Source organism: Halyomorpha halys, unplaced genomic scaffold, assembly GCF_000696795.3.
Source record: "Halyomorpha halys isolate HHAL.00 unplaced genomic scaffold, Hhal_1.1 Scaffold946.1, whole genome shotgun sequence".
In the NCBI taxonomy this organism is placed as follows: domain Eukaryota; kingdom Metazoa; phylum Arthropoda; class Insecta; order Hemiptera; family Pentatomidae; genus Halyomorpha; species Halyomorpha halys.
The window spans coordinates 700,153-711,460 of record NW_027107439.1 but is presented as its reverse complement, the minus strand read 5'-3'; the positions used below and the strand labels follow the sequence as shown (position 1 = coordinate 711,460).

At 30.2% G+C, this 11,308-nt stretch overlaps 1 protein-coding gene across 2 annotated transcripts in view; it reads left to right on the top strand.

Moving 5' to 3' along the window:
• The window catches only part of LOC106687322 (uncharacterized), a gene marked incomplete in the record, with an annotated part of 206,330 nt that overhangs the window by 78,846 nt on the left and 116,176 nt on the right, over positions 1 to 11,308 (top strand). Inside the window, 1 exon segment of one of the 2 annotated variants that reach the window (XM_067045724.1) lies at positions 4,469 to 4,510. Coding sequence (XP_066901825.1) covers positions 4,469 to 4,510 — 42 coding nt within the window. 2 annotated transcript variants of the gene reach the window in all.

Genomic DNA, 11,308 nt, shown 5'->3' with positions numbered 1-11,308 from the left:
CTAAACAAGGATTCTTTAAAAATAACGTGTATATATTTTTTTATTGTATTGTACCTATCTGCTGTCAGTAGACCAACCTATGCAAAGAGGTGATATGGTCAGAATCACACTCGACCACCAGATTTACACCCGATTAAGTGTAAATAATATAAAAATTTTTTATTAATTTTTTGTACTGAAAATATAACAGAATATGTATATACAGCAAAACAAATACGTTGGTTGGTTGCCGACAGATTTTACGCTTTAATTTCTAAATAACTAACCAACCAACTAGAGATTGATATATACTAAGTACGCAGACATTAGACGTAGATGGAAGAATGATGCTGAGCCCGGAAATAAATAAATCCTCGGGAAGCTGAACCAAGAAAGGCAAAGGCAACAGATGGCACTGCACTTGAAAAGTTGAAGCTATTATTAGAGCAACAACAAACCATAATAGTAGCCAAACCACTTCCTCATCACACCTTACGTAATCGAAACACTTCAAACTACTCTTGTTGGTTTAGCTCTTCTGCATTTGATCTATGGCGTATTGTTGTTACTTTAATTTCTTACAAGATGAGCCTAAGAGCACAACAAAAGAATCACGCTTATGCAAAAATAAACACATTCGAAGAGACTAAATAATTTTTAATTACTATTATATGCCTTACTTCAACTATTAAATTAAACTCTGTACCGCTACAATCCATGTAGAGTCAGGGGTTCAATACTTCTTTCTTGAACAACGGTTGTGCAAAGAGGTGATTTGTTCATAATAACGTTTAACCGACAGAGTTTTCTTCAATGAAGGGTTCCGTCACTCACTGAGCCACCTTCTTACTTCAACTATTGATTTTAATTTTTTTCTTTTAACAACAACATTTATACTTTCTATATGATTATCTATTATTCATGGTACTAATGGAAAATAATCTTTCTTAATAAGACATAGGTAATAATAACAATAATCTTCTATTTCTAGATTTCTCCTATTTAGAGTAGTAAGTCAGACTACATTATTCAGCGGTATGGACAGGAATTTTAAATAACTCCTGATCTTAACATCCATACTATCGTATTTTTGTTTTATACCGCATTTATATTTTATTTAATTAAAATTCAATAGAATACGTGTTCAGGTAGCTAATCAACTCTAAATATATAGTCGACAATGAACAAAAAATTCATTAATACTTATTACATATATTAAATATACATTATTAACAAAAATAACAGTAATATAAAATAGGATAAAATAAAACATAATTTTAAATACGCAATGTAAAATATTAAATCCATAATACAAATAATAACATTATTAAATAATAAAAATTAATTCTTTATGTAAATTAATAGGTAATATTATGTTACCCATACAATTTCTATATTTTCCTTTAATTCATTCCTTTGTTATGAATATGGTTTTATTTTTATCTTAAGAATCGATTCAATCTGTGCACCTTGAATAAATTAGTCATGATTACTAAAATAAAAATTATATGATGCTTTCGACTGGATTCGAAAAATAAATATATAAGTATAGTTCGTTTTATTTATTTTTTATTAATTAATTTTTTTTTAAACTATATTGATCAGTATGCTGCGTAACTTAATGGATACACATAAGATCCAACCTAAAGTAAACATTTAACGGCAGAGTGGATAAATATACTGAAAACTGAAGCGAGAGGTACTAATAACAAAAAAAGAGAATTTCAAATAAAACAGAAGAAGAGGAAGTAAAAGTTTGAAAGCTGAGCGCAAATAAATACTTTTTTTACACTGAGACGTATACACACCTAATATGTACGCTGTTTGTAGATATATAAAGTAAACTTCCTTATCACTTTCTCGACAATGATTCTTCCTAGGTAATAAAAACATAAAATAGTATTGTTTCCAGTTATTGTTCAGTTATTGTCAGTTCATATTATCATGAAGAAATGATATAGATAACATTTTTTTTATTCGTGGGGATGAGGGAAGTATTATGACGACCGTTACATCGTAAGCTTATTTTTTATGATTATATTTTAGGTTAGATGGTCCACTATTGTTTTTATTTCAAAGCCAAATTTTTTTTTTTTTTATCTTTATTGAAATTTACAACTGTACATAATTATACATGTAGTAAATTTTATGTAAGTTTTAAGGGCGCCATACAGGCGTTTAGAGAAACTACCCTTTAGTCGCACTCTAATGACGTTTTTACATTAACAGGTCTCGTAGCCATCTTCTTTTAAAGCCACTCGGAGTATTGTCAGGAACAGAAGAGGAAGCAAGATTAGAAACTAGTAGGTTTGGGTGGTTAGGAAGTTTATTATGGAAGGAATAATCAGGTTCAGGCCCTATTAGTTACATCGGGAACATTAAGGTCTTTTTGAATGATGTAAAGTAATGAGCATTGAAGATTTTACGAAGGATTCTGGATTGGATCAAAGAGGAATTCGAAGGTAATTCGAGTCCCAAAGCTCAACTCCGTATGTCCAGATTGGCCTTATTACAGTCACATAGATCAGCCTTTTATAATAGATTGGAAGTTTAGATCGTTTGTCTAGTAAGTGCTGTAACAGTCGGAATCGATGTGCAGTGTCCTGTCTTTTCAGCCTTGGGTGAGGATTCCAGGTTAGTCGTTGGTCCAGATGTACTCTAAGGTAGTGGATCTGTTCGACAGGGGTAAGAGCAATATTATTAAAGGATACTGTAAGGTACTCGGTTGGTTTACGAAGAAGGGTAAAGGTGATTTGATCGGATTTGTTAGGATATATTTTAATCCTCCAATTACGACACCATTCTTCGAGAGCTGTATATGGAGATTTTGGGATGCAATTAAAGGATTATTATTAATTACGAGCACACATGTGTCATCGGCATACGCGGTGAGGATAGTGTTAGGATTAGTTCGGATGTATATACGGTGTAGGGGATGGTACTAAGTATATTACCTTAAATAAAACCAGTGGAGTGAGAATATAAGGATGAATAGGAATTAAAATTTTAAACCTTATTTCTATAATTATATAAATTATACCTTCAGGCTTATTATGAATGGATAAAATTGTTATATATATATATATATTACAAACAAAGCACATCGCTTTATTTTTCTATACCCTCAATTTTAATTGCTTTAAAAATTTATTTTCCATTCTGAAATAGCAATAAAAATAATCAAATTCAATTTTTTTTTCAGTACATAAGGGTTGACCAATAAGAAAACTCGTTACCCGCCATCCAGATTTTTTTTACACCCAGTGAAAAAAGCAATTAACGTATTCTTTTCAATTGCTTACAATTTGGGTTTATTGTACAAAAGTTCGCTCTAAATCCAATTCCATCAATAATTTTCCTAAATTTGTTGTATTATTTACGATATTTGACTTTTGTTTTTAGATTAACATAGTTCTGCTGCAGAACGGATAAACGAGTATAATGTTTTGCCACAGTATAAGTTCATTAAAATTTCAAAGGATAAAAAAATACTTGCAAATATCGGTAGGAGACTGTTAAAAACGAAAAGAGCAAGATATAAAATTCAAGATTTCACGTTTAACAGGAATTGAATTATACGATTTTCAAAGCTAGTTCCAGATGAGATATAAACTTGAAAATTGGTAAACCTGTAACTTTAAGTTAACTCTGGTAACCGAGGGTGAGATTCCGAAAAGTAAAGTTTAGTAATTAACCCCTCCAAAAAAAATCAAAGTGGTAGAATCGACTTCAAAAAAGAATAATATTCATTTTGAATGTGCATTGTATCTAATTCAATAAACGATTGCACCTGATTTTATACCAGTTTGTCACAGATTTTGCTAGATTTAGAACTTTGTTTCTATTATTTTTACTAATCTCCTTCCAATTTATCTTAAATAAAGCTAGATTTTTATGTATAGAACAAAATTCGTACCTTTATTTACAGTTCTTGAAACAACAAATTTATTAGAAGTCTTCAAAATTGTTAGCTAAATCGAAGGTAAAAATAAACACAACTTTGGTACTATGGTGTTTTGTATTATCTTCAATTGGCTATAAATTACAAAAAGATAAATTTTTTGGTCTTGTGCAAATTTTCGAAATTTTATTTCCAAATAACTTCAAAATGGAATTTTCTAGTAGAAACTTATACATTCATAATGACAGAACATTGAATTATGCTTCAAATAATACTTAACATAGAATTTCCTTAGAGAATTACGTATGTTAAAATTCTCTTAATAATCTAAGGGACATAATATGAATCCTATATCTCTCTAACGTATCGATATGTTCATAAGATATATATTCTGTTAAGCTATAATTGATTTTATTATTATTAATTTGATAATTAATTAACTATATGTAATTATACAATAATAATTTAAATAGTATTTTATATTTAGATTTGTTTTATTAATAGTTTGCATAATTACATACATTATAATAGTAATTCATGAGAATACAAAAATATTGTAATAATTTTTCTTTTTTTTTTTCTTTTCAGGTAAGTGCTCGTTCAATGCCCAGGAGTATCTTAATAAATATTGTAAGTACAAGTAATTTGTTTTTATTAGTTAGAATAAATATTGTAGATTTTTAGTTTTAAAAGCGACTCGTAATAGTAGGTTCGAATATCGTCATAACTGGTTTACAAAAGATAAATGTGATTTTAGTAGACGTATTAGAAAGCTTAACGAGAACTTAAACGACTAAAATAGATCCGAGATCGTTTAACTACTGTTGATAGAAGTTAATCGCAAGCCAACTATCCGTGTGTAAACAAGTAATCAGAAAGAGATTATCTCATGTCTAGTCCTCCATGACAAGGAGATACGTTACTACCATTGAGATTGAGCAAATATCTTTTTGATGAATCCAGAGTAATAATTTCCAATTTTCTTGGGTCATAAACGTTAAGTGATTGACAGTTTTTAATGATTTGCTCTGCACAAAATATTTTATAAAGCACAAAGAAAATTTATAAAAGTACAGATTTCACCTTGCAAGTATTTTTCGGTTTTTGCGATCAATTTTAAAATTAATTTAATATTTAAAGAATACCTTTTCAGAGAGGTACATCATAAACTAGAAAAAAAAACTGAATTATTTACTTGACACCACCCTCAGGGAGCTTTTTTTTAATGATAAAATATTCTTTATATGCATAACATCATCCGCAAAATTAATGACAATTATATTAGAATATATATTGATGGCCAACCTCACCAATATAAGCGCTAATTCTTTAATTTCCAACACAAAAATATTTAAGATTTGTATTTAAGTCTCCTTTTAATCCTCCTATATTAATTTTCTTCTTGTTTCTTTATATCTCTTACATTGTACATACATTTTTGTAATCATTTTTGCAGATATAGTAGATAGTTTCCAACAAAAATGTGAAGCTTTTTCTATACTATTTCTAGTTATATAATGATATCATTTTTTCATAAGTCGTAAGTTAATAATCGGTATAAGTTGTACTATTCTCTTGATAATAAACGTTTACAGAATGAAAAATAAAATAATATAAAAAATTATACCAAGGAAGGTCAGCCATTTCTGAAAATAGACATTAAACTAACAAAATGGAAGACTAACAGTAGGTTTTTTGGTATACCATTTTACATCTTTCTGTAAATAAAGCAATCCTCCCATCTACGCTTTAGTTCAGTGTTTATTAACATTTTAGGGATCTGCTCGTTAATAAGCCCTACAAACTTACACGTCCATCTAATTCGCCACGATGCTGTAACTTGAATTATATTAACCCAGCGTAGTTCCCTCAATTCGACGTTGTGTAGCCTTCTAAATTCTTTAAGTTAACTCATGCTTTTTCGATCTGAATATTTTACGCAATACTTTATGTTTTCAAAAATCTAAAGGCGCTGTTCTTTCCTTTGTTTTTGAGGCCATGTTTCGCAACCGTAAAGAACAGTAAGAAGGATAATAGTTGAGTAAATTCTAGCTTTTAATTTTCTTGACAAGATGCACTGGATAATTAGTTTCGAAATCAATAAATTAGTATTATTTAGTAGTAGTATTCAAAAATTAGCACAATGAAAATAACAAGCATAATTATCTTTGTATCTCGCCTTTAACATCACTTTTATTTCCTCATCAATTTCGTTTTTTTTTTAAATACCGTACAACCTAAATACTTAAAGAGGTAGAGAACCGTTCAATTGCCCGTTCATCTAATTTTATATTTTTTTAAATAAATTCAATTTTTATATCGCTAACTCTTTCTAGTTTTAGTTTTGTCTTATTCAGACACTTTTAAACAAATTATTGAATCAAAGATTGCTTCTGAAACGTTTTGTAACAAACATTAAAAGAAAATAACCAACGTAAAAAAATTAATTATAATAAATTTTTATTGTATATATATTTTTTTCAATCTCTTGAGAATGTGATTTATTATTTAAATAAATCAATAGGCATCCATGTTAATTCTCAACACCCCAACGAGTTTATTACATCAACAGTCCAACGTTTCGGCCAGTACGACAATCCTTAAGGACAATCTTAAATATAAATGTACACCTTACACCCAATAATTAAAAAACTTTTGCAGGTTATTCAGCCCAGGTCATTAATAACAATTAAAATCACCCTATTTTATCAAAATTTCATTAATTTTTAATTTTATATAAACTTTACACTATCAACAAACTATTGAGACTTAACATGGATACCAATTGATTTTTTAAACAATAAATTTTTATATTTTCCAAATTACACTCATGGGATACTTCCCACATATTTTTTTCGAAAATTTTCTATTTCCTCCGGAATAAATTCAGCTGTCGCGCCTAGTATATCATAGAGCCAATTAAACAGAATATTAATAATTTAAAAAAGAATACTCATTCTTTTACAGCACTAAAAAGTGAAAATGTCATTTCGTAGTTTGAAAAATGGGTTGAATGATCGTCATGTCCTCAACCAAGGGCAATTTCCATAAAAGGCTAAAAGAAAAGGTAATTGAAATGGCTTTGAGAATTTCACCATAATAAGTTCCTCTGTTCCTAAAGAACATTTCAGCTTCCTGATTCGGAGAAGTGTAGCTTCCTAGCTTTACCGTGGAGAAAAAATTAATGTGGCCATCTTTACGACTTCCTCAATTGCGCATTAATGTTATAGACTTTTGCAAGAAATACAATAATAGATTAATAATCTAATATCTTATAATTTTTAAAGGATACTTTGTAACCATAAATATTGCTAAATACAAGAGCAGAAGAATTAGATCTTTAAAAAAAAGTTTTAATATTTAAAAAACTTTTAAAACCTTTATTAGAAGGGTGAAGTTTGGCGTTAACTTACAACCGAATAAAAAAATATTTTGATTGTTTCCTTTTGGAATAAAATGCACAACATACTATATTCCAATAAAATAAAGACTAAAAAGTAATCTTATCAAAAAATATGAGGTCACAAAGTTGAAATTCCTGATCAGTGTAAATAAAATAAATCAACAATTTCAGAAACTTTCTAAGACTTACGAGAACTCTTTCTGGTCCCCATTTGACTGAAATATATTCTGTCTTATAATTTCGACTTGCGCTCGATTAAAAATAGAACGGACAAGCAAGAATTTCATTAAGTCATTAGGTATGTATTCTGAATTTAAATATTAGGTAATTTACTCTTCTTTAATTTAGTGTAAACTTAGTATTAGAAATTATTAAAATAATACATGGTTTTCAAAATGATAATTTTTTTTTTTAGGTTTTTACTATTTTAAATAATTTCAGAAAAACATTAAGGGTCGTAATCATCATCTTAAGGAGCGGGATAACTCAGTGTGTAGGGTGCAGATTCACAATCTCCCGGGTTATAATTCGGCTATAGTAGACAATTATTTATTCTGTTGCTTTAGCCTTCAGTGAAGCCTATGAGTTCGGGTGTCCTCCTGCGGCATACCCTACCTCTATAAAGTCGGTATCCTTAATTGAGGGGAAAAAAGATGAGTGAGTGTGATCGTGAACGAGTCACCTCTTGGCACAACCGTAGTTCAAAAAAGGTACTTCCTTACGAAGTACTGAACCTCTGACCCTTCTTGGGTCGTGACGATAAATATTTATTTTTTCTTCTCTTTCTGTTCCCTTTCCCTTCTGTTCCTCAGTAGAAGGGCTCCCTGTAAAAAGGTTACAACTGTAAAATATAACTAAACAATTTTCCAGCCTTAAACCTTCTTCCTAACTTAATCAAGTAGGTTCCATCAATGAAAATACGAAGATTGATCGTTCCTCAAAACTGAAAATATGTTGGTTAAATATATGAAGAAAGATAATTTTTTTTCTTACGCCTAAAAAAAAAAGATAAAAAATGCAAGTTGTAATATTTTTCCATAGAACCATTCATTTGACAGGAAAACACAAAAGTTTGAGGAATTCAAACTTGCTTTGTTCAGATTGATGTAGCTATTTAAAAAAAAAAGAATCGTTTTCATGCTAAGAGAAAAAAATGACAAAATATTATTTTATGAGGCCTTTTTCATTTTATAGTTTCAAAACCATTTTGAAATCACAATGTGAAAATTTATCATCGGCTCCCAAACATAAATGAGAACATTTGTAATAATTCTAAACTTTTCTCGGAATAGTACCACAGGTCCGGACTATAAGTCGATGTGAAAATTGGGGTTTTGAAAAAAAATTAAAATAAAAACTAGGACATACTATGTACATTTGTATTTTCTAACAAGGTAATGCGATAAGTAACGGAATAAATAATTAATGAGGCAACGACTTATCGCTACTACAAGGCTGGACTGTTGAGAAGTATATAATGGTTATCTATATCTATATACGGATCCAACACCGTCCTTATTGGACCACGCGGGTCAAGGATCGTGTCGTCCGATGGAAGGAATGCCTCGCGAGTTCGCACCAAGAACATTCCTCCGGCATTCCAGGAAGTCTAGGGTCCTTGTAAGCGAAGAAAATTTACTTTTATTAATTACACTACAAAAGATATACTCTTAAGCTAGATAGGAAGATCAATCCCGAGGTGAGGATAAAGTGCGTCGATTTGGAGACCTTCAAATAAGCAGATATACTTGGTTCCTAATGTAAAGTCATTACTTCTCAGCGTCTTTTTCTTGCAAGTTTCTTTTGCTCCTGTCCCCTGTCTCCTCCAAGGATCTTCCCGACCAGGAGATCCGGTAAATGTTTTGCCAAAGAAATCTTATGAATGATCAGGCTATTCCTGTTGCCTACTGCTCTGCGAAATTTCCGCTTAGGAATAATATTTCAGCCGATTTATTACCGAACAAGTTAATTTTTAGGCTTAATGTATATTTCCACATTATTTGGAATTCGTCAGGCGACACTTAGCACGTAAGTTATAACCGCACGAACAAAACAGGAAATAGGATGTAAGAGACTTATTTTTAACATCATACAAGTATCACTTCCGTGTTAAACTCCATTCCTACAGTTGCAAGGAGCTTCGCATTAATAATATTATTTATAGTAATATTTTCTTAAAGTGAACCGAAGTGAAATATTCCGTTATATATTTCAGTAGGAAGAAGGAAAACTGGAGCCATCCGGTATTGCTCTCCTGCGAATGAAGTTAAAAATGCTGCGGGTTTACAATGGACGTGTGGAGAAGTAGTTTTATGATTTTCGCAAATATAAATTAAAATTCGATTTATCATTATTCAGAAAACCTCCTCTGAATGACTTCAATTTAATTATCTTCAAGCTAAGGTCTTGGTCTTAGTTGGCTAAGTAGAGAAGGAAGTGACCAACCACCCGCAATTGTTATAGAATCTAAAAGAGAGAACCCAGCTCTGAGGCCATTCCCAAAATAGTTACCATTTCTACTTCCAATTAGTTGATTATTACTGACAAAGGAGTAGAAGACCTAAGGGAACTCAATCCAGTAAAATACCGAACAGAAGAACAATCCAGAACCATCATTTATCATGCACCAGATACTTCAAATCAACATATTAAGAAGAAATAGATCCCCTAAATCAAAATTAAATATTACACTATTTAACAATAATATATATACCAACAGTAAAAATAATATAACATTTTGACTTTCTATAAAGGATCGAACAATGTACCATTTAAAGCTATTGCAATGGCTTAAATATAATTTTATTCATTTATACAGTCCAGTAAACTAATCTTCAGAACCAGTCTTATAAATATTAATTTTTTGCATACTTTGGTTTCACCCCAGACTGCAGGGGACTGCAGTGTACAATCGTTATTTAAAATTTAAAAAAAAAATGTATTTTGAAAAACTGTATCGGGGATATTATTGAACGTAAGGGCTCTACTGGAATTTAGAATATTTAATCAACTTTAATTGATTGTCTAATGCTCCTTATTTTGTTACTAATAAAACCATCCATAAAGACCTAAATGTTCCTTATGTAACCGATCTAGCCCGAACCCGATATCATTCCTTCCATTATAAACTTCCTAACCACTCAAACCCACCAGTTTCTAACCTTGCTTCCTGTTCCATTCCTGCCAATCCTCCGAGGCGCCTGAAAAGAAGATGGCCTCGTGACCTTATATTGTAAACTGTTTTTAAAGTTCTACTACTGGGTAGTTTCTCTATATCCTGTATCATATCATTATGTCATTATGATCAAATTTACTTGTTGTATTTTTTTATACAGTTGTAAATATGAATAAATAAATAAATTTAAAAAAATGATAGTCTATTAAAATTTTTAGTGTTTTAGGTAAAATGACAGAAACTTTTAAGTTATTACATTCTTATATCTTTTTTTTTTTTTTTGATAGGAAGAATGAGATCAAAAGTTTAGGCAGTACAAAATCAACCAGTGATAACGTTTACAAAGCAATCTATAAAGAACCTCGGGTATATCTTAAATAGTTTCATGATTATGGAATTATATGGCATCAAGTTCCGTTAACGACGAGAACGTATATAAGCCTACGTCAACGGATCTAACTGTGCATAGACAGTTTAGAGTACTGATCATACTAAGACACTAAGACTAAAATACTAAGACTACTCATACTAAGATACTAAGACTACTCCTAATTTGAATATCCTAAAGTTTTTTTTAGTGTAAAGGAATGTTAAAATACACTATATATTCGAAAATATAAAGCCGAACTGATAAAGAAAATTAACAGAAAAAAATCATTATAACGCATTAGAACTCAACAACTAATATCTACAGAGGAAATAACAAATCCTAATACTAACACTAATTAGGTTGTGATACTATACGTAATTAATTTTGAAAAAAAATGAAGATGTAATCAAAGGTAGAAGAGAAGGGAAGAAGATGACCTCGGACAAGAATGTTTAGAATATTACATGAGGCCTTCAAATC